The sequence below is a fragment of the Bombina bombina genome, chromosome 3 (genome assembly GCF_027579735.1).
Source record: "Bombina bombina isolate aBomBom1 chromosome 3, aBomBom1.pri, whole genome shotgun sequence".
NCBI lineage: Eukaryota > Metazoa > Chordata > Amphibia > Anura > Bombinatoridae > Bombina > Bombina bombina.
In genome coordinates, this window is record NC_069501.1 from 530,273,268 (window position 1) to 530,298,905 (window position 25,638).

Genomic DNA, 25,638 nt, shown 5'->3' on the forward strand with positions numbered 1-25,638 from the left:
TATTTTAAGATTGGAATCTTGGAATTTTAATTTAAAGTTAGGGGGTTGTTAGGTTTAGGGGTTAATAGTTTAATTTAGTTTTTGCGATGTGGGGGGCTTGCGGTTTATGGGTTATTAGGTTTTTTAGTGGCGGTGATGTGGGAGGCCAGAGGTTTAGGGGTTAATAACGTTATTTAGTGGCGGCGATGTCGGGGAGCGGCGGAATAGGGGTTAATAACTTTATTATAGTGGCAGCGATATTGGGAGCGGCAGATTAGGGGTTAATACATTTATTTCGGTGTCTGCGATGTCGGGAGTGGCAGATTAGGGGCTAATAAATTTATTTAGGTTTCGGCGATGTCGGGGGCAGCAGATTAGGGGTGTTTAGACGTGGGGTTTATGTCAGGGTGTTAGGTTTAAAAGTAACCTTTTTTTTCCCCATAGACATCAATGGGGTTGCATTACGGCGATTGCCATTCCGCACTTCAGGTGTTAGTTTTTTTTTCTAACATGCTCTCCCCATTGATGTCTATAGGGAAAGCGTGCATGAGCACATATTTTCAGCCCTTGGATTTTGTGCGGTATAGAGCTCATCGCAACCATACCCACAAGGTGGCTTTTCAAAAACTTGTAATGGCAGCGCTATAGAGGGTAAAATAACGCAACTTTTGTTGCGTCCATTTTGCACCTTCTATAGCGCAAAACTTAGAATCTAGGTGTGTATTAATTGTGTACTTGATTTTCTTTATAATTGTTCAATTTAAATCTCTAAGGACATCTATAAGTGTGCATGGATTGTAGTTTATATGGAAGAGAACGACTTGAGGCTAAAAAAATAATTAATTGTTAACATAAATTACAATGGGTTGGCACATTTCAAAATAACTTCTTATGAAATCTGAATTACAAACAAGTCAAGCAACCTCACCCCAACTAAATTTGGCCCCACATTCTTCTTAGATCCATATATATATATACTTGTCCCAAGATAACTATTCACATTACTGCCTTTATCCTCTCACTTGCTCACAGCCAGGTAAGAAATGACAAACTTACTTCTGACAAGATATATTTGTTCATATAACAATCTCTAGTAATACATTAATAACTTCTGATTTTGAAGTGACAGAATGATTATGACCCAACACAGCTACATATATTTCTGTCTTTTTTTACCTTTTTCCAGAGTACAAAGCTTGGAACCATGATGAAATTATATCTGTTTCTGCTCCTGACATTTTGCTGCTTGATATCAGGTAAGATAAACTGATGAAGTCTTTAACCCTACCTTCATATAATTGACAATTAAAGGGACAGTCAACACCAGAATTTTTTTTGTTTAAAAAGATAGATAATCCCTTTATTATACATTCCCCAGTTTTGCATAACCAACACAGCTATAATAATACACATTTTACCTCTGTAATTACCTTGCATCTATGCCTCTGCAAACTGCCCCCTTATTTCTGTTCTTTTGACAGACTTGCATTTTAGCAAATCAGTGCTGACTCCTAGGTAACTTCACGTGCATGAGCTCAATTTTATCTATATGACACACATAAACTAACGCCCTCTAGTGGTGCAAAACTGTCAAAATGTATTCATAATAGAGGCGACCTTCAATATCTAAGAAATTAGCGTATGAACCTCCTAGGTTTAGCTTTCAACTAAGAATACCAAGAGAACAAAGCAAAATTGGTGATAAAAGTAAATTGGAAAGTTGTTTAAAATGAAATGCCCTATTTAAATCATGACAGTTTATTTTGGACTTGACTGTCCCTTTAACAATACCATACCACTAGCAAAGATTAGAAGGTATAGGTTAAATGCTTATAAAACAGAGGATTAATGTACAACTAAGGTGACAGATTGATAGTTAGCTCTTTGTGGATGGTATGCAAGCTTTTCTTACATTCTGCATGGTCTTTCTTTTTAGTTTTTGCTGAATGCCCAACCTGTGCCGATGACCAAACCTGCAATAATTCCACAGAAAAATGTGACTGTATTAAATCATTGTATAATGTAACAGGTAAGATATTGAGCATGAAAAGTAAAAACTCTTTTCAGAAATTATTAAAAATATAAAAGTGATGTTGCAGTTGGCAGTTACAATAGGTGAGAGGAATGAACAATGGTCCAATAATAATGTAGGGTATTTCCAAAAGGTTCACTGTTAATCATTGAGAGATATGGTGGCGTTCTGTATGTGGTATATTTAATGAAGGTATACAGGTATACCGTTTATGTAATATCTAAATAGCTGACTTTATATAGAATAATTAAATGTATTAAAGCTGTGTTTTTGTTTTTTATTGGGGTTTTTTGTGTTTACTAAAGCAGGAAACCCATCAATTGTGCAATACTTTATACAATATGGCAACTTTAAAATTATTCCTCTTTAAAAATATTCCTCTCCCACTCTTCTTTATATCTTAGCAAACCCTCCAACTCCAATCATTGAGTGTACTAGCGGAAAATTGAATCTGTATGTTTCCAAATGCCAGCTAGAGGTAAACCATTATATGTCATCTAATGTTCACTTGAATAATATGAGTTGTGTGGGGATGGATGACATTAAGAATACAACTGCTCAGGTTGCCTTCCACCTGGAACTGAAAAATGGAGAATGTGGGACCAATGTAGAGGTGAGTGTATTTATTTAGGTTATATAGCATAAAAATAAGGCATTAAGGAACACATTAAAGTTACCCAATGTATAGTTATCAAGATGCACAATTATAGCAAGAGCTTATTAGATTTCCTGGTATTAACAAGAGTGACTCCTTCAAGTACTCAAATGTAAACCATAGGGAACACTATTATTAATAGCAATTACAGGTGATAGTGTTACTATGACAACAAAGAATGTCCCTAACTGATGCAAAATTCCAGTGCAAGATATTAGAATTTATTACAAAGATAAATGATACAACAAAATGCTTATTTATGCAGTTTACATACCAAACTATTCTGTCTAAGAGTTACGGTACATCCATATTGTTTGAATGATCACTATAAACAAAAACATGGAAATGAAACAAAATTATTTAATTAATTATTATTGTATTATATCCTTAAATATGAGAAAATGTATTATTTCTAGAGTAGCAGCTCGTAGTAAATTATTTGCTTCTAGATTCAGGTGCCATAGTTAGTTCAAACATAATAACAGGATCACTATTATAGCTGTGTGACATCCATATAAATATAGTTGCAGAGCAATCACTATTTCAGGCAGACACTATACAACAGTTGGCTACTTAAAGGAATAGTAAACACCAACAATTTTACTGTTTAAAATGATAGATAATCCCTTTATTTACAATTCCCCAGTTTTGTATAACCAACACTGCTATAGAAATATACTTTTACCTCTGTAATTACCTTGGGGCCTATGTATCAAAGGTCTTGCGGACCTGATCCGACAGGGCGGATCAGGTCCGCAAGACCTTGCTGAATGCGGTGAGTAATACGCTCTCCGTATTCAGCATTGCACCAGCAGCTCACAAGAGCTGCTGGTGCAACGCTGCCCCCTGCAGACTCGCGGCCAATGGGCCGCCAGCAGGGGGGTGTCAATCAACCCGATTGTACTCGATCGGGTTGAATTCCGCCGATCTCTGTCCGCCTGCTCAGACCAGGCGGACAGGTTATGGAGCAGCGGTCTTTAGACTGTTGCTTCATAACTGCTGTTTCTGGTGAGTCTGTATCTAAGCGTTTGCAGACTGCCTCCTTATCTCAGATTTTTTGACAGACTTGCATTTCAGGCAATTAGTGCTGACCCATAAATAACTCCATGTGCGTGAGCACAATGTTATTCATATAAAACATATGAACTAACTCCCTCTAGCCGTGAAAAACTGTCAAATGCATTCAGATAAGAGGAAGCCTTCAAAGGCTTAGAAATTAGCATATGAGCCTACCTAGGTTTAGCTTTCAACTAAGAATACCAAGAGAATAAAGCAAATTATATGATAAAAGTACATTATAAAGTTGTTTAAAATTACATGTCCTATCTGAATCATGAATGTTTAATTTGGACTTTACTATCACTTTAATCACCAAATGATTTTGATGTAGTGGTCCCATCACTATACAGTATTTTTTGCATTCATTTCTCAGATGACATTTAAATCTCATAGTGGGACTTGTTTAGCGAAAAGAACATTGAAAAATGACAAAAGTTTAATCTAAGCATTGAAATGTAATATCATGATATATAATTAATTTCTCAGTATTAAAGTAAAAGTCAATCCTAGCGTTTGTGAAACGCTAGGATTTACTATTGGAACAAATAAAGGGGACTTACATTCATGAAGTATACAATACTTCATGCAGAAAGATCCTTTATTTCTTTCAAGCATTTGCCGTACAGAGCTGCTCAGGCAGCCCACAGCAGAACGCTGTTTTGTTAAGAGGTGACGTTTCCACCTCTTAGTAAATAGCGTGCAGGAAATCCGGTGCCACGCGGCGCCAAGCCGGATTTCCCACACGGCTATTGGGTAAGAGGTGAAAACGTCACCTCTCAAGCAAAACAGCATTCTGCCGTGGGCTGACTGAGCAGCTCAGTGCGGCGAACGCTTGAAACAAATAAAGGAGCTTTCTGCATTAAGTATTTTTTACTTCATGAATGAAAGTCCCCTTTATTTGTTTAATCAACATTTTTAAATTTAGTTCTTAAACATACATTGTACTTGTCTGAACCAATATTATACTATGGTTTGATTTGTACTATGATTTTCAAAGGAATATTAAACAGTAATGTAAGATAGAAATATTCAAAGCATATATTAACCGGATAGTAATATGCATTTTGTTAAACTATAATAGTAGTTTATATATTAAAGAAATACATTTAAAGTTTTAATTTCTATAAAGTAATGAGTGCTGCCATGTTGAAACCTAGGTTTACCATATCCAATCTCTGTGAAAAGGGTAATTAGGAACAGGTAACGTGTGCAACCAGTTTTGTGCATTATTAAAGTAACTGTTTAAAGTACAGTAACATATTTAACATGTTAAATAAACATTGTTTGCACACATTATCCCTAATTGTCCTCAGCAAAAGAGAATAGATAAGGGAAGCTTAGGTTTCAACATGGTGCCGTCCATTAATTTATTGAAACTATAAGTTCTTTATTGGAAAGCACAAGGTTTTAAATTACAGGAAAATGGCAAAAAATAATAATAATGAAAGTATGTAGCATTTTTTTAACTACACCTAATTAAACATTGTATATTACAACCCCAAGGGCTCCATGTATGAAGCATATGCGAGCCTTGTTTCTGCAATGTAAGAAGCAGTGGTCATTAGACCGCTGCTTCTTACACTACTCGCCACCTTAGAGGTGGTGAAGAGAGTCACCGAGTGCTCACTCGCTCTCGGTGATGGACAGTCCCTTCACTCGCACGATCGGAGTGTGTTATGATACATACGGGACAGCGGATCAACAGGCCTGCTGCCTGTATGCAGCAAAGGCAGACAGACAGCTTCGCAAGTCAAGAAGCTTTCCGTCTGCCTTTTAATACATGGGGCCCCAAGTGCTTAATGTAGCTATTTTACCAGGAGATATATATTATGACATAAACTGCAATCATTAGCACCTGGTATTTAGGCATAAACGGTTTCTTGTTCTTGTTTCCTAACAGGTTAAAAATGATCTAATTATTTACTCAAACACACTGTACATTAGTGCCAAACAAAGTGGACTTATAGTATCCAGAAATAACGTCACCATAAACTTCTCATGTGTATTTCCACAAAACAGCACTGTTTCTTCTAATGTCACCTTAAAGCCAAAGTTAGGGTGAGTAGACTAAGTAGGTATGCTATGAAGTTAAAGCAAATGGTACAACTCATTATGTTTCATTATAGTACACTTAATTTCCTCTAAGAGACTGGAACATTGACACAATCAAAAGCAATATAATCTGGAAAAATCTAAAAAAAGACTCATATATATTTATATATACAGATATAGTGCAACAAAGTGATTGATACTTTCAACAACAACAAAAAACCCATCTAATCAATGATCACAGTCTTACCAAGTCAAACACAGCCAAGTTTAATAACTCCCATGATAATCTATTTCCCCACACCTAAACTGTTAATGATTTATATTGGCTGTCATTCACTAAAAAAAACTAAATAATATACACACAAAAAATACAGCTGCACAAAAAACAGCCAAACCCAAAATGGATGATTTGCACCCTTTTTACATTATATCGCATCACTAAGGACTCCACAGCCAATCACAAACATCAACAATTTGACCATCATGCAACAGTGAGTGACTCCTTTTATTGTGTATTAATGGTGTTAATGGAATCCATGTTTGTTGCAATTGGATAGGGTGGTGTTTTCTCTTTTAATAAAAAAATTTAAATTTATAAATTAGTACTGATATATCAATTAGTTTTGCAACTCTCAATATTTTCTTGATATGTTTTTTGTGTTTTTAAATTTCATCAACGGTAATAACATATTCAGCAACGTTTGATATTTGAACCGCTTTGATCATCATCCTCAACAAATAGGGCAGTAATCATTGTTGGCATGGGCAACGCCATCTTGTTATTCATATCCGAGTATACACAGAACGGCGGTTGATATCAATATTATTTATACTATGTGTATTATCGGCCAATCCCTGGGTGTTGAGCATTTATCAATTATCCCAAAATAAATCTATCTAGATATATTCAGAACAGCTATTCGGTAAAGGGTTTTTATATTTCTTCCAAACTCTACACCTCATGGCAGCAGATAGCTCAAAACTACAGATGGCCGCAGTCTTGGGACTTTCTATGGTCCAGTCTCTGAACTGTGTTTTTTAATAGTTTCCAACAAAGGGAAAGTAGGGTGGCCACCAGAGAATATTGTAAGACCATGATCCCTACTGTTTTAATGTTTATGGCCAATGTAGGTAATATAGAAATCAAATTTAAATAAAGTGCTATGAAAAATTCGGCCTTTAAAGTAAGACATATTATTTTATTATTTTAACTCAATAGTATTTGTACCTGGATATTATTATCCAAATTTCTACAACCCATATTGATTTTCTAACAGTATTGACAACCTTAAACTTAGAAATGGTGTTATAAGACTGAGACACAAAAGGGGCTATTTTTGGTCAAAGATTACTTCATAGAGCAGAATTTATAGGTACGGGAGAAAATAATACTTGAGAACATGTTTTGTCTAAAAGACAACATTTTATTGAGTTATTGAATCATGTGATGTATGTGGCTTCCAAGAAAAAGATGAAAATATTAAGGAAAATAAGGGATATTATTGATTAAAAAAGAAGATTAAATAATAATACAAGACATGTCTGAAGAGCTTTATGGTACACGTTGAAATCTTTATAGTATAAATAAGGTATTTATATAACGCTGGAGTATTCTGGGTACAGAAATACAAACTGACATAGATATTTCTTGTAAATCGCTAAGAGGTATATGGAGACGCATCTTACAATTGAGAAGAATTAAGGTTGTATAAAGGCCATGTTACAAGTAGGCCACCATAAATAAGATAGAATATACAGACTACATGAACCAGAGATTTTTTTAATGAGGTAGGGATTTTTCTGGTTCACAATTGAGTTTCTCTCTCTTTTGCTGTATGTTTCACAGCTAGTGACTAATAGTAATATAAAATATTCACTGAAAAGGTGATGTATTATTGTGTTATCAGCTGATGTACCTTTAAAGTGATATAAAAGTGCAATATTGCATTAGAATATTTTATTATTGCATGATTGCTACCTGTAATCTCAGCTCTTTAGGGGTAATATACAGTTGATCCTGAGATGAACACAATCAGCTGAGTCCTTTGTTCTTGTGAAGAAATAATTTTAACTTTCTTGATTCATTGTTGAAAAATGGGCAGATACCCTGGGGAGTTATTTAAGTTTGTAAAATGATTCAGGGATGTCACAGCCCAAAGGATAAATGATATTCAAAATACATTGCAAGAAAATGTTTTGATGGGCTTCCAAGTACATATTATAAAGTGTCTAGATTTAAATCCAGCTACTTAGCAAATACATTTCAATTCAGCCTTATTAAGAGCATTTTGGCTTTGAAATGACTGTTTTATATCTTTGTACTTTCAGGACAACCCAGTTAGTTTCCCCTGAAGGCAATGCAGTGTTTACTATAGCTATGGCAGTTTACACAGACAATCAGTTTACTAAAATGGTCACCAGTGACACTGTGCTCAAAGTGGAAGATGATGTTTATGTCTCCGTTTTGATACCAAGCTTGGATGCTGAAGAGTTTGCAGTAAAAGTGCTCAGACTCTATGCTACTGGAACTAATGACCCTGCCTCATCACCCATATATCTGATTGTTGATGGGTAAGTTCCAGAAAGGATGATTTTTTTAAAATAAATATTGCATATATATTTGCATAATGTTTCACTCTTGCTTCAGCTTGATCAAAGACTACAGCCTCAACGTTAATGTGATGAATAAAATTAACATATCCTACAGGTGTAATTTATCTTGTCTTTGTAGGGTTTAAAAAAAAATCTCCCCTGAGTTAACTGAATAAGTAACCTCTCTCATTTGTCCTAGCAATTACATATACCTTTCAATTGTCTTTAGGTGCCCAAATGCTGATCTTGATGCTAATATTTTTACCATCATCAAGAATGGGATGACTAATGAAGCCAGATTCATAATGAAAGTCTTCAAGATATCAGGATATGACACAGTCAACCTTTTTGCTGATGTTACAATTTGTGAAAATAACTGCACATCGGTATGATCTTACACAAAGATGCTCAGATAATGACTTTTGAATCAAATATAATACTCATTGGATTTAGTGCCAGAATCAATATAGAGCTATTTCTATTTAGTTTATTTATATAAAATAATCTACTGTGAGGTCAGCATTGTCAGGAAGTGTCTCAACATATACCATGTAAAGGTAAAAAAAAAACATATCCAGATTAATGTGGCTCAAGACAATTAGACAAACCTGTTAGTTGGGAAAAAAAATAGGACATTTAAATTTAAAGTATAAAAATGGCAAAAAGTCAAAGAACGAATACAATATAGCATTACATTGTAAGACGGGTAGGACAATTGTCAAATACCAGGGGAAGGATGAGCTGTTAAATAACTTATTTTCTACTGTATAAACAAGAGAGGAGCTAATGGGATAGACACAGAAGACAAATAAAACTTCTTACTCAATAACTTATTTGGCTTTTTACTGGAATGAGAATAAACACTAATATTCATTCTAGATGAAAAACACCCAAGGGTTTTGGTTTTAAGGGAACGTAGCTCTATAATAATCAATACTATACTCTCTCCTTAGGTTTGCAGGACTGGCATAAAGCTAATGTTGTGCCAGTGATTAAAAAGGGAACCTGCTCAACTGATAGACCACTAATTCTAACTGGTCGTTTTTGTAGAAGCTACTAGAGGAGATTATAATTATTATTATTATTATCAGGTATTTGTAGAGTGCCAACAGGTTCCGCAACGCTATGAACATGGGTGGTATATAAAAAACGATTACAGGGATCAAATGGGTAGAGGGTCCTGCCGAGAGTTGCACTGTTGTGATTATAAGAGATTGTTTTCAAGAATATGTTCATGAAAACAAGACCATGAATGACAATCAGCATGGTTTTATAATAAATGGATCATGCAAAACTAATCTAATAAGGTTTATGAGGAAGTAAGTAAAAACACAGATAAAGGTGAATACGATGGAGATGTAATTGAATTTTGCAAAAGACTGTGTTACAGTGTCACATGGGAGATTACTGTATAAATCAATGGGACTGTGAATAGGTGATAATGGACTAGATTACAAGTGGAGTAAAATCCATAGCACATGGGTATGTTATCTTACACTCAGGGGCCCATTTATCAAAGGGCTTGCTGACCTGATCCGACACTGCGGATCAGGTCCGCAAGACCTCGCTAAATGTGGAGAGCAATACGCTCTCCACATTTAACATTGCACCAGCAGCTCACAAGAGCTGCTGGTGCAACGCCGCCCCCTGCTGACTCGCGGCCAATCGGCCGCCAGCAGGGAGCTGTCAATCAACCCGATCGTATTCGATCGGGTTGATTTCCGGCGGTTCCTGTCCGCCTGCTCAGAGCAGGCGGACAGGGTTATGAAGCCGCGGTCTTTAGACCGCTGCTTCATAACTTGTGTTTCTGGCGAGTCTGAAGACTCGCCAGAAACACGGCCCTTCAAGCTCCATACGGAGCTTGATAAATGGGCCTGTTAGTCTTGTGGTAAGAATAACTGCTAATCTGCTATGACAAGAGGATGATTAAAATTTTTAACCAGAGCATCTTAAGGTAGTCAAAAGATTTGGCAGAGGGCGCCATTAGCATGCTCATTGGACATGTAGAACAGGTGAAAATACTGCTGTAAAATGTAGTGTTTTAATTGGTTAATAGTATAGCACATAATTACACAAAGAACTCCACTACTTGCTCACCATTGGTTTAACACTCCCTTGGCTTAGCACACTATTGGCTATATTCTAGTGATGTCTGATGTGATTTTTTTTTTGTGCTCCCCATAGAAGTCTGTTTTGTGAGAGATTTAACGCATATGCCAATGTTAGCAAACCAAGACTATCAAGCCAACATTATAAAATAACTTTGAACTTGGAATATGAGCGCAAAATAAAAGCGCTATTGATTGCATTCAAGCAATGTTAACACACAGAATCGCTAATATTTTTGAGCTCCACTTTTAATCTTGGCCAATATTAGTACCTGAATAAAAAGCTGGATGAAAGACAGGGAAACAAAGAATTGTAGTTGCAGATCTTACTTTATTTTGTGCAACAAATTAAATCCTTCATGTAATGGCATTGAGCCCAGCTCTATTTCATATTTTTATAAAGGACATATGGGGAAGGATTAGACAGCAACATCTGTATATCTCATCTAATCAACTTAAACAGTACAGTATTATATACAGAGTAGGCTACAATTACTATGTATTGAGTTTTGCAAAAGAATGCAGTGACAAATCAGAGTTAAAAGTAAAATTGTACATTTTGGAAGCATAAATAAGAATTCTACTTAGTAATAAAATGGCACAAGACTTAAAGGGACGTGAAACCCAAAATCTTTTCTTTCGCGATTTAGACAGAGCTTGCAATTTTAAACAACTTTCCAATTTACTTCTAGCATTAAATGTGCTTTCTTCTCTTGTTATCCTTTGCTGAAAGGTTTATCTAGGAAAGCTCAGGAGCAGCAAAGAACCTAGGTTCTAGCTGCTGATTGGTTGCTGCATATATATACCGATTGTCATTGGCTCACTCATGTCTTCAGTTAGAAACCAGTAGTGCATTGCTGCTCCTTCAACAAATTATACCAAATGAATTAAGCAAATTTGATAATAGAAGTAAAGTGGAAAGTTGTTTAAAATTGCATGTTCTACCTAAATCATGAAATACATTTTTTGGGTTTCATGTCCCTTTAACAAAATGCCAGTGGAAAAGGATTTAGGGCTTCTTTTAAACAACAAGCTTAAAGGGACGGTATACTGTAAAATTGTTTTTACCTTAATTCCAATTACTTATTAGACCAGCTGCAGAGTATAGAATGTATGAGAAATTGGATTTTCTGGTTTATTTGTGTATATGAAATTGCTGGTTTTATGCTTTGAAGCAGTCTATTACAATGGGTTGAGCTTTCAGGTAAAATGAGATCTCATTATGTTATCACTTTGTGTACACAGACTTGTTTCCTTATCTTATATCTGTTTGTACACCAAAGCTCAGTACTTAGAGAGAACAATGGGAAATAAGCATTTTATTTACAGTATATATCTTCTACACCCCACCAGGAGTGTAATTTCTTCTGCTGGCTGTGTTGGCATAGCCTGTCAATAGCCTTGACTTATGTATACTTTTAGTAAAGGTGGGGATACCACAGGCTAAATCAGCTATTTCAAATGCTAACATAAAGGTAAAGGAGCTACTTGTAAACCATTGAATACACTCCAGCAGGAAAAATGGATAATTGGGAACAAATTAAAGGGGAGAACACTGTCCCTTTAAAAGTTAGTGCTCAATGCCATATAATTGCTTCTAGGACAAGTAATATATCCGAATTTATAAAAATGGGTGTGGATGAAAAAGGGAACCATATACTTTTTAACCTGTCATGTAGAAAAAAAGTAAAACTGAATCTTTGTTGTATTTTACAGGACTGCAGTGGTGGCAAATCAAATCAGGAAAAACAGGCACAGAACATTGCAACAGTCCGTGTAGACGAATTAATTGCAGGTAAGTGTGCAATACAGAGTAACTATATTTCAATTTTCATCAATGAAACCTAAATGATGTGTTGTTTAAATGGACACAATGATCCAAATCAAAATGTGTCTTTTAATTTTATATAGAAGTTTCTTTACAATATATTTTCATTACCAAAAGTACTTTGAGTAAAATTTATTTCTGATTTAGCGGCATCCTGTGCACTTACATATTCAGTAATTTATTTAACATTCCAAAGATGTTCACTTACAAAACAATGTACTTTTAATTGTAAATATATATATATTGGGATAGATATCCATTTTACATAAATATTAATTTGTATTATTTTTTTTCCAAAAGTATTTAATAATTCAAGAACACGCATTGTCAGCAATTCTTGATGTGCGCTAAGCCTTGTTAGACCTATATCATGTATCCCGATGTGCGTTAAGCATATTTTACATTCCTATGTTTTTCACATAGCAAAAAAAAAAGGATTTTTATTATTAAATATATATATATATATATATATATATATATATATATATATATATAATAATAATGTTAATGTAAAATAGATATAGGTATATATAGAAATATGTATTTACAACAAGAAGTACATTGAAAAGTGAAAGTGAACTGTTCATAACTGCTGTCAGGTTAGCGCGTGAGCGATAGGTGTTCGTTTTTTTCTTATGCATTCTCCATTAACTTGTATTGGGAGAATATGTTAATTAGATATGTGCATGGCAAAAAAAATTCGGATCGATTAGGATTGTTTCGAAGTTCGGATCGATTCGAATTCGGAAAAATTCGAATCAATTCGGTTCGGATTCGTTTCGGATTCTAATAAATTCTCCTGGATTCGGTTCAATTCGGAAATTCTGAATTTCGGTACGTGTTAGGTGGGATGTGCTGTGTATTAGACTAGTATTATGTACTGTATATTAGGTGTAACCCATAGCAGAGTGATGTAACCTAATATACTGTACAATACTAGTGTAATCCATAGCCATCCGAATCTACCGAATAAATCCGAACTAATTCGTATTTATTCAGTAAATTTAGCACTATTTTAATTCGGAAATCCGAATCGATCCGAATCCCGAATTTTACGAATTCGGACGAATTTCTGAATCGATCCTAAACGAATCGCACATGTCTAATGTTTATGTGGTTACAATTTGGGTTTGACTCATGCACAAACGTTTTACTTTCATTCCGTAATGCGTGTGCTACCTGACGCACGCAAAAAGTCTCTGTCTAGCAAAATTTACACTCCAGCAGGAGCTCTAAATAGCGATCCACTTGTTATCCAGCCCATAAAAGGCAATTTGTCATCCTTGCAAGTACAAGGTGTATTTAGAAAGAGCATGCAATTTTAAACAACTTTCCAATGTACTTATATAATATATTTTTCTTCATTCTCTTGATAGCCTTTGCTGAAAAGCATATCTAAATAGGCTCAGTAGCTGCTGATTGGTCGCTGCATTGCTATTTCTTCAACAAAGGATATCTGAAAAAGGAAGCAAAATAAAGGGACACACAACCCAATTTTTTTCTTTCATGATTAAGATAGAGCATGCAATTTTAATCAACTTTCTAATTTACTCCTATTATCAATTTGTCTTTGTTCTCTTGCTATCTTTTTTTTTTTTTTTTCAAATCAATTTTTATTAAGAATCCATAATACAGAAAGATCAGCACAATATACATACAAAATTATACAATAACAATCATTTGGTCAGTGCTGCTGGGGGATACAGGTTCACCCCGTGTTTGAAAGTTTCAACAGTAGAAAACATGTATCTTGGATTCTCATTTTAACCTTTTTCTTCTTCTTAACACACAAAAAAAAGAAAAATATAAAAATTAAAAATAAAAATAAACAATATAATTCTAGTAATTTCAGTAGTTTCAACCGCCGTTGTGCCTTAGTGCCTATCTCAATACATAAACAGCTCTATTTAAAAAGAAAACTAAGATAGAGGGATAATCATGAACTGTACTCCTAAGAAGGTCCTCCCTGTGTAAGTGGCAAATCCTATATTTCTATTCGTTGTCAAGTGGCCTATATTGATACTTAATGCTATTAATATGGGTTTCCCAAGTAGCTTGTAATTCAATGAATTGCTCTCGTTTATCGTGCAGATAAGAACCATACTCTTCTAGTTCAATCAAGTCCGTGACCTTGCTACGCCACATGTGTATGGAGGGAATTTCTGGTGATCTCCAATTTTGTGCTATCAGAACTTTCAAACTGTTTGTCATAATTTTTAGAAGAGGTTTATAGTGGGGTTGGGGCAGTTTGACTGGTTTGTTTAATAGCCAAATTAATGGATCAAGTGGGAGAACAGTATGAAAAATGGATTCTATCTCACTGATTATAGATCGCCATAGCATGTTCATCTGGGAGCACCACCACCACATGTGACTCATACCACTACCTACATGGCCACAACGCCAGCATCTGTTGGATGATTGTGGATAAAGTTTGTGTAACCTTTTGGGCGTCAAATACCAACCATGTAATATTTTATAGTTTAGCTCCTTAATGGATGCTGATGTGGAAGCAGATTTGGTGTTATGGAAGATGTTTGTCGCCGTCTGTGGGGTAATGACTATCCCAAGCTCCCTCTCCCACATTTCAATGGAACGTGGGAGATTGCCCGGTGGCAACTGGGTGAGGATATTGTAAATATGTGAAAGGCTATGTTTAACTGGCGGTGAGGTAGTGTATACTTTCTCAATGTTGGTTAATGACCTAGTCATGTTTATGGATTGTTGATGTGTCGTGATGTAGTGATGTGTCCGTCTGTATGTATACCAATTTTCAGCCCAGCCGTAGCCTGCGTCTACTAATTGTTCTTGGGATCTTATTTGCTCATTACTAGTGAGGGACATAAGCAGAACTTCCTCGTCTTTGGTCTGTATTTCTGTGTTCCTGACTAAGGATAATAGAGAGAACTCATTGTTATGAATGATTGATGTCAGTGGGCCTGGACAGGAGGACAAATATGGGTTAGTCTTGTTAGTAGAATCCCAAATTCTAAGTGTTTCTTGTGTAATTGGGTTACTAATTTGTTTGCAGATTAGGTGGAACATAGGGTTCCAGCAGACAGAAGGAAGGTTATGGCTCACATTTAGGTTCTCTTCCAGAGAGATCCATCTCTTGTGGCCTCTGTGAATCCTCCAGTCCAAAATTCTTTGGAGAAATATGGACCTTCGGTAGGAGTCGATATCCGGAACTCCCAGTCCACCTTGAGTTATTGGACGTGACATTATGTTTTTGTTTATCCTAGGGGGACGTCTGTTCCAAATGAATGAGCTAAACAGCTGTTGCATCTGTGTAATGTATGTACTAGGTATTTGGATAGGAAGTGTCTGCATAATGTATAACAATCGTGGGAAAATGTTCATTTTGATTGTATTAATCCTCCCTAGCCAAGACAAAGGTTTCCTGGTCCAAGAAGAAAGGTCTCGCATTAGGGCGTCTTTAATGGTGACATAGTTTAATTTGTATAACATATCAAGATTATCTGCCAAGTGAATCCCTAAGTATTTCAGGGAATCTTTCTTCCATTTGAACGGACATATTTTTGTAATTGCATCTTCCATTTGGGGGTTTATGGCTACACCTAGCATTTCAGATTTACTCTGATTAATTTTGAAATTAGAGAGGTCGTGAAATATCGCTAGTTCCTCTAACAAGTGGGGTATAGACTTCCCTGGTTCTGTTAGGGAAAAAAGGATGTCATCTGCGAAGAGTGACATCTTGAATTCATCTCCATTTATTCTTAGACCCTGGATATTTTTATTTAATCTGATTTTAGTCGCTAGTGTTTCAATGAGGCAAGTAAAAAGCAAGGGAGACAAGGGGCATCCCTGCCTTGTACCGTTTGTGATTTGGAGTGGGGACGACAGGATTCCATTAAGAGCAATTTTGGCGCTGGGTTTGTTATATAACGCAAATATTCTATGAATTGTTTTTTCACTGAGGCCAAAGGTCTGTAATGTCGCCTGTAGAAAAGGCCATCCGACTCTATCGAAGGCCTTTTCAGCGTCAGTGGAAATCCAAATTGAGGGGGTTTGGGTCGTTTTAGCATACCATAGTAGGTGTAGGTTTCGTACCGTATTGTCTCTCGCCTCACGATAAGGTACGAAGGCCACTTGATCTTGATGTATAAGTTCAGGTAAAATTAAATTTAGTCTATTGGCTATGAGCTTAGCGTATATCTTAATATCGGAATTCAAAAGAGATATCGGTCTATAGTTTGGAATTGATGTACTAGATTTGTTTGGTTTCGGAATCAGCGATATGGCGGCCTGTAGTGCCGAGGGGGGAAAGGGTTTATCATGGTCTATACTATGGAAATATGCCAGGAGATGTGGTATCAAGAGATCTTTAAAAGTTATATAGTAAGCATTACTAAACCCATCAGGCCCCGGGGATTTCCCAGCTTTCAGTGACTTAATCGCTAGCTTGATCTCTTCTGCTGAAAAGGGTGTGTCTAATTTGGAACTCTGTTCTTCACTAATTTTAGGTAGGTTTAATTGTTTTAAGTAGTCCTGAATGGCTACACTCGTCGGTGTGGGTATGTCAGTAGATAGATTGTATAGAGAATTGTAGTAGTTCCTAAAGCTGTCTGCTATGTCTTCAGATGTATGTCGATCTTTCCCCCTATCGTCTCTAATATGTAAAATGTACCTGTTAAGTGTTTTCTTCCGGAGCTGTCTAGCCAAAAGTTTACCCTGTTTGTTAGCCCCCTCATAATATGTTTTTCTGAGGAAAAGCGCCTTGCGTTTGGCCTCCTTCCCTAGATAGCAGTTGAGTTGCAAGCGCTTATGTTCTAGGCTTTCAAGTAGGGAGTGGTCTTTAGGGAACTTTTTGTGTATGTCTTGAAGCTTAGTTAAGTCTGTGAGTAGGGAAGCCAAGTAATGTTGCTGCTGTTTCAGTTTGGATGCTTTCAGAGCAATCAATTCGCCCCTGAGAACACATTTATGGGCATTCCAAACATGTTGCTGGCAGATATCAGGTGTGCTGTTTGTTTTAAAGTAGTCTTCAATAGACTTTGTTAGTTGGATGTGTATCAGTGGATCTTTTAAAAGGGATTCATCCAATCTCCATGTTCTTGAGTAGGGGGCATGGGTAGGGAAATCAAAGGTGCAGCTTATCATGGCGTGGTCTGACCACGTTATGGGATAAATGATTGAGTTTCGGGCATGCGCTAGACTAGTGACATCTGTCAGCAAATAATCTATTCTGGAATAGCTTTGATGTGGGTGGGAGTAAAAAGTGTAATCTTTTGTAGTTGGGTGGTGGAGTCTCCAAATATCATGAACAGCTAGGGAAGTTAGTTTGGATTTAATTAATTTCAGAGTCCTGCTGGGAACCGACGACTTTCCAGTGGAGCAATCCACTGCAGGATCTAGGGCAACATTAAAATCGCCGCCCATAATCAGGGTACCCCCGGGACACTCCAGGAGCCTATTACAAAGCTGATGGAAGAAACCAGGGTCACCCACGCCAGGGGCATAAACATTAGCTAGAGTCATATGTTTATGATTCCACATCCCTGAAATTATCAAATATCTCCCCATTTTATTTTTATTGACCGATGTCACATGGAATGGGACGTTTTTGCCTATCATTATGCAAACTCCATTGCGTTTAGAACTATTAGAAGAAAAGTAAGCAGTGCCAAATTTCTTAAAGGAGGCACGAGGTTCCCTTCCTATTCTGAAATGGGTCTCTTGTAGCATTACAATATCACAGCAGAGCCGTTTATAATCTTTAAAGGCAACAGATCTTTTTTGTGGGATGTTAAACCCTTTGACGTTGTGGGAAAGTATTTTAAAATTAGACTTATCTTTCATCATTAACGTATTGTGGTAGAAATGAGATTACAGATGTCATGTACAGTTCAGTTATTTAGGTCATAGCAGTTATGAGCAGTAACAACAAATAAAAGGCATGAGGCAGTACACAGACGGCAGGTAGGATCATATCAACAAAAAATAAACAAAAATTATAAACAAAACTAACAGAAAGTGTATTTCTAAAACTATACACCTTGACTGGGGAGCACCTGTAGTTGCATAGTGCTCTTGATGATTATACATATGTTATTTAGAGGTTTCTGGTAGAGACCTGTAGGAGGAGGGATAAAGCGGGAGGGAAAGATAAGGGGGGGAAGGGGGGTGGGATGAGGAGGGGGGTGGGTATGGATAGGACTGGAGTTTATCAAACATATGAAAATCAAACAGTGCCTCACTATCATAAATCTAGTGTTTCAAATTAGCATCAACTGTTATCAATTTTACATACTTTGTGAGAATTAAACCTAAAGATGTCCAGTGTCTATGATACTGGCTCAGCCAGTCCAAACAACAATAGTGAATCAACAGTGTCAGCTGCTATTCGTCATCTTTCTATTTCTTACCCAGTACCCACGATCTGGAACAGTCCAAGAAAAATAAGGTTAAGGGTGTCATCTCAGCATGAATGAAGTGTCACAGTGACTGAGGGACTATATCTATACCCAGATGGTCAGGGATCCTGCGGGCGTGAAGGGCCCGAGGAAGGAGCGTCTGTTTTTCTTCTTTTGGGCTGAACTCTATTCCATTGAAGCCGTTGCTCCCTGGGGGGGTCTTGCATGGTATCTGAGTGTCTTGCTGGGGTCTCTAAGATGTTGTCAGCTGGGGGTTCAATGGTGATGTTCAATTTCTTTGTCACGGTATCCAGGTCTTGGAAAGTCTTGTATATGATCTGTGAGCCGTTGTGATTGATAATCAGGCTGAAGGGGTAGCCCCAACGATATCTGATGTCGTGTTCTTGTAGGGCTTTAGTGAGGAATCTAACCTCCTTTCTCCTCTGTATGGTCTGTGGGCAAAGGTCTTGGAATATTTGTATGGTATGATCCTTAAATGATATGGATCTTTTTGTTCTCGCCACTTGCCAAATTTCTTCTTTAGTTGTGAATCTTAGGAACCTCATAATCACATCTCTGGGTGGGGCCGGAGGTTTGGAGGGTGGTCTGAGTGCTCGATGGATCCTTTCAATGTCATCTTGCTACAGAGGGGTTGATCTAGGGCGTAGGGATTGGAACAGCTCTCTGACATATGATTTCAATTGCTCTTGGGATACCTCTTCAGGGATTCCCCTGATCCTAAGGTTGTTCCTTCTCCCACGGTTGTCTAGATCTTCTAGTTTTTCTTGCAGAGACTGCACCATGGAGTCTTGTATGGAAAGCTGTTGTGAATTTGTGCTAACTATAGAGTTAAGCGTCTCCTGCCCCTCCTCTATGTAGTCAATTCTGGAGCTCATGTCGTTTAAGTCCTTCTTTAGTTCTCTCATCTCCCCTTTGATAAAGGATTTTAGTGATTCAAAGTCTGATTTGGAGGGGAGATCCGCTATTTGTGACGGCAAGGCCAATAGGGATCTGTACTGTGAGGTTGAATATTCTATTTGCGTCTCAAGATGAGACTGTTCTTGTGATTGGGAAGTCTCTGCAGAATTAGGATCTGAGGGGTGGAAAAAAGTGGTCACAGATGGTGTGGACGTTGGTAATTTGGCGGCCTTATCTGGTTTAGGGCCTTTACGTTGTGACATTTTATAAGCCTCTGGAGGTTGCAGGGTAGAGCCACTTATAGTCCCTTCTCTTTCTAGCAGCACTATTGCGTAGGTATTAGGTGGGAGGCTCTTGTTCAGTGTAGCAAGATAATCAGCCTTTTTATGTATTAAAGTTTTAAGTAGCTTTATACTGTGCCACGTATTACCCTCTGTGTTTCAGGCCTCCTCAAATTATAGATCTAAACTGGCCTCTGTCTTGTGTATATTTTATAATAAATAATCCCTGGATTACTTTGGTTTGATTTCCATAAGTGAGTTGTTTTTCTATAAGTCCCAGCAATAATTCAGGGCTGCTGTGGGGGCCTGTCATATGTTGTATGTAAATCTCTCTAGTTAGAGTCCATATAGGTCATGTAACTGTCTTTATTTTCTTACCCTCCGATTTTCATGAACAGGGTATATGTAGTCTCACCTCTGTGTTGCGGCAGGCTTTTCTCTATTAATTGCAGGTCCCACGTGTGCGGTACATACGCAGCGCAACCAAAGCGCTTCCAAATCTTCCCTGTGATCCGCCACTCCAATCGACCGGGTCCACCATAAGATCTCTTAAGTATATATGCGGGCTTTTTGTTGTGGTGCGTGCCCGGTTAGACTCAGGTATATGGAGCCGTCACTTAGGTTGTATCGCTGTCCAAGATGGCGACAGGGACTTTGTTAGGCACCTAGGTTCCTTCTATTTTAGGCAGGAAGGAAGTGGGTAATGCCGCAATGAGTGGGTTTATTCTGCTCCGGGTCTCCTCCAGGCTATTAAAGAGGTGTTATTAGTTAAGGTCGGGGTCTCTACCATATCTCTATTAGTTAGTTGAGCTGCAACTCTAACGGAGCTTCACACAAATGCGGCCATGTCCCAGCACGGCTTGGCTCCGCCCCCCGTTCTCTTGCTATCTTTATTTAAAAAGCAGGAATGTGATGCATAGGAGCCGGCCCATTTTCGGTTGAGAACCTGGGTTATGCTTGGTATTGGTGGCTAAATGTCAGCCTCCAATAAGCAAGCGCTATCCATGGTGCTGAACCTAAAATGGGCTGGCTGCTAAGATTTACATTCCTGCTTTTTAAAATAAAGATAGCAAGAGAACGAAAAAAATTTGATATTAGGAGTAAATTAGAAAGTTGCTTAAAATGTCATGCTCTATCTGAATCATGAAAGAAAAAAAAATTGGGTTCAGTTTCCCTTTAAATAATAGAAGTAAATTGAAATGTTGTTTAAAATTGTATGCTCTATCTGCATCATGAGAGAAAAAATTTAGGTTTCATGTCCATTTGCAGCTTTTTATACACCAAAAAAAAATCTCCTATTTTCACTTGTGACACAACCTGTTTGTCTTACAGAACCAAGACTAGATTCTGGAGCATTAGACCGTAAGTATAATATTTGCTTACCCCACCATAGGATGACAACTATTATTATTGCATGCTATTAAATAACAATATGCAGTTGGCATGTGTTTTGGAACTTTTTATTACGATATTGAACGTTCACTTATTTATTCGCTAGAAAACACTCAAATGTTTGGACATTATTCTTGTGTTTCTTTCATTTCTTATGGAATTGTAATGCAATTATAGAATCAGTTTGCAAATAGTACATTTCCTTCATTAGACATATATTGAAACAAAGGTAAGATTATGAAATTGAGCATTTGGACATTATATTTTACAAGTCCAAAGTGTTTAATGTTTGCCTGCATGGAGTGAAATCTTCACACCAATTCTTGTATAAGCAGACTTTACTCCATTCTCAATAACTCAAAAAAAGGGAGCTGAGCATGTGAGCTCAAGCGTGTCATGAACTTCCCCCATAAAAATTAATACTATGTAGGGGAGAACATATTTAGTAGGGAGCATTGGGTTCACCATGCGTTCACTTCAAGTTTTGCATACATGTTCTGTTCTGTCTGTGCAATCAGTACATTGCCTATTTCGAGAGGCGTACATTTAGCAATATAAAACAGCAAGATATGCAGGTGTAAAATACAATAAGACCGGTAAGGGGGGACCCAAGGAACAACCCTGTATAGCCCACTCACCAAGTCTGTGAGGCTTCATTTTACAATACAAAAATAATATAGGCTTTTAATTTTATCAATTTGTATGATTACATTGTTATTGAAATTACATTGTACATGGAATAGAATATTAACTGTACACATGATATACGATTCTTTCCAGTGTACTTTAATTAAGAATTTTACTGTGTCATTTAAATTCACATTTTGTTAAGTAGTTGTAATTAATTTTAATGCATATTTTTAGGTTTCATAGTTTTATTGGTATGTTATGAGACATCATTGTACATATCTTCTGCATGAAACTTGTAACACAAAGAAATAACAAATCAACTGATTAAACATTTGTAAAACAGTTGGTACAACAGTTGGTATCTTCTTTTGAACAATGGTACTGTGCTATACAGGTTTGTCTGGGGAGTTAAATGCCACTGTTTCTAGGGCTTATTAGTTTTTTGTATTTTTGTTGTGTGTTTGTACCGTGGACTCCCATATGAACTTAAGGTCATGAAACATGTCTAATTTTTGTATTTTGTAAAACCCATATTCCTCCATTCCCAACATTTCATTCATGTGAGATTTCCATTCGAGTATTGTGGGGGGTTTTCCAATTGCGAGCTATTAGTGTTTTTGCTGCATTGAGGGAGAACTGGAGGAGTTTCAATCCAAGTTGGCATGGATATTTATACAGAAGATTTAAAAGTGTTATCTGTGGAGTAAGGGTGAAGGGGGGATCCAGGAAGGTCTGGAGAAATTTTTCCATCTGCTCCCAATAAGGTAGGATGTGAGGGCAGCTCCACCAGATATGGAGCATTGTACCCTTGGCACTAAATCCCCTCCAGCATCTATCTGAAGAGCTAGGGTATATGCTGTTGATACGGGCTGGTATTAGGTACCACCTTGTGAGTATTTTAAAATGTTGTTCTATTAGTTTGACAGATGTCAAGGAGTGAGATAATTGGGCACTTGGAATTAATTTACTGTAAGCCTTTTAGAATATATATGAGTTGACATTTCTCCTTGCTTTTTGTACCTGGAGTTTTCTTTATGACTGTTAAACTTTTAGATAGTCTGCATAATGAACACCTAAAAGGTAATGGGTGCAGTAATTTACTGTTTGTGACTCTCACATAAATAGAATGTATGTGTTTCATTCTTGGACCATGCACCCTCCTCCACTCATAAATTTATTTTCTACTTATGCCTTTAACAGTCAGAAGAATAATTTCTGACACAAATAAAGGGAAGTAAGGTAGGCATAGTGTTAGGTCCTGCATATCTGCTTTGCAGACTTAGTCCTAAGAAATGCAGCTTTTTACAGCAGATAAGAAAAGTAAAGGGATAGTTGGATCAAAATTAAATTTTTATGAATAAAAATAATGTTCTATTTTACTTCTGTTATCCAGTTTGATTTATTCTATTGGTAAAATAGAACATTTTGCATTGTTTGCAAATGTTAAGATCTCAATGGAAAAGAGGCTTAAAAATGTATTGAGACCTCATCTACAGCTTCCAACAATGTTTTACCTCTTTGTTGTTTAATGGCATTCGGTGTAAATTTGCACCTTTTGGCTTCTATTATTTTTTATGGCATGCATCATTTTTTCCGTAATGGTGGGAAACGCACCATTGTAAACTGTCAATAAGTGTAATTCCTTTTGTCAGCATTTTTTTTTTTTCCACTTTGTGGCTCAATAGAAACAAGCCCTAAGATTCTGTTATCTTTTAAGCTTAGTGTTTTTGATATTTAGGAACTGTTTTTACAGAAAGATGTAAAGACTAATTTATTTATTTCTATTTTTTCAGGTTTTTCAATGCCCTGGACCCTGAGTTCTCTGCTTATGTCTCTGCTCTTTATAAAACTTGTGTAATTGGATTACATACAAATTTGACCCTGAACCATTTGGAGATCAAAAGGGGGGGGGGGGCATATTTTTGTTAGTTTAAGTTACTTCATGATCAACTTACTTATTGTATGTATGAATTTAAATTACCCACTATTCAGGCCTTCTATTCCTTCTAATACTAAGTAATTGTAACAAAGTGCACCTTAAGTTTCTTTCTGGCCATCAAACATACCATATAACAAAAGGTTGCTGAATTCTTTAAAGGGACAGTATACACCAATTTTCATATAACTGCATGTAATAAACACTACTATAAAGAATAAGATGCACAGATACTGATATAAAAAAACCAGTATAAAACTGTTTAAAAACTTACTTAGAACATCTCAGTTTAGCTCTGTTGAAAAGGTAGGTGGAAAGCCCACTGCAAGTGGGAAATAAGACCCTCCCCCTTCTTTTGCATATGATAAGACCCTTTACACAAACAGGAGCAAGCTGGAGTAGGTAGCTGACGGTATTCTCATAAAACTTTGGAGCTTGGTTATGAGTCTGAAAATCAGAGCAATGTTATTTAAAATAAGAAAAACTATATATTAAAAAAACAACAACAAAAAAAACAACTTTATGGGCTATATAAACAGATCATCTACAAAACATTTATGCAAAGAAAAAATGAGTGTATAATGTCCCTTTAATTTATTTTATGAGTATTCCTCTGGTTTGTATTTCTTTATAACACAATGTATCAAAGCTGTGATCTAATAAATTTCTGAGCAATTATTCCTTGTCTTACTCCAGCTTTTTGTTCTTCAAGTCATGTTGATAAGTAGGTGAAGTTTCCTATACTATCACAATGCATTAGAATGAAGCTACAGATATCAATTTTATTGGTTTTTCATTGAGTAATCCACACATAAAATATATTGTTTTTTTTAGCAAAAATTGACATTCAGAATATACACTTATTTTTTTTAGGTATGTGCCTAATACTGCAGAAATACAACACCTAAAATGCAAAAAATAATACAAATAAAAAATACAAATTGTCCATCCCTATAGTGCAAACATTGACAGGGAAATATCCTACCATAAATCATATGTCTAATTTTAATGGAAGATGACAAATCTTTCTTAATATATATTTATATTTATATATATATATATATATATATATATATATATATATATATATATATATATATATATATATATATATATATATATACTGTATATATATATATATATATATATATATATATATACATACATATGTTCCTATCTCTGTCTGAGCATATTAATAAGAAAAACAAAACAAATTTACTTTTGTTAATCATTGTGTATAGATCTTCAATACATTTCACAATTTATTTGGGTACCTAAAATTTTTATTTATAAATTTGTTGTCCCTGGAAATCAGAGCTGCCCATCCTTTTACATGAAGTTTCCAGAGTAGAATTGTGAAATATATACTGGATGTATGTATAAACATTGAGCATTTCTTTAGCCAGATATATGCATTGTTTTGGCTTGAATGGATTGTGTTGTTAGTATACAGACCCTGAGACACATAATATCAAGGCTCAAAATTTCCACTAGCCCACTAGCCATTGGTGAGCGGAAATTTAATAGTGGCGAGTGAAAGTTTATTAGTGAAGGTTGAGTCAGAAGTCTTGTGGCATGTTGTAAGCAGCAAAGTTGACACATTGTATTTGCAGAATGTACATTACTATTGCAGCACATTTTTGGGCTATGGGCTAAAACTATTATCTAAAGGGATATTATATAGTCATGAAAGTGAAATGATATGTTATTCCTCTTGGGAATATAAGGACCCTATTTGTGCTTAGACTGTTACTTCTGAGAGGGTAAACAGGGCAGAGAGAGAGAGATTGCAGAAAAATGAAAAT

At 36.3% G+C, this 25,638-nt stretch overlaps 1 protein-coding gene across 1 annotated transcript; it reads left to right on the plus strand.

Moving 5' to 3' along the window:
- The first annotated feature begins 955 nt into the window (after nt 1-955).
- Nucleotides 956-24,511, plus strand: LOC128653589 (uromodulin-like). Its single transcript, XM_053706969.1, has 10 exons — nt 956-1,015; nt 1,166-1,235; nt 1,916-2,008; nt 2,416-2,624; nt 5,626-5,783; nt 8,106-8,348; nt 8,599-8,755; nt 12,194-12,272; nt 21,208-21,237; nt 23,691-24,511. Exons 2-10 carry the CDS (start codon nt 1,184-1,186, stop codon nt 23,753-23,755), a joined length of 1,086 nt encoding a protein of 361 aa, XP_053562944.1. The 5' UTR covers nt 956-1,015; nt 1,166-1,183; the 3' UTR covers nt 23,756-24,511.
- Nucleotides 24,512-25,638: the final 1,127 nt, after the last annotated feature.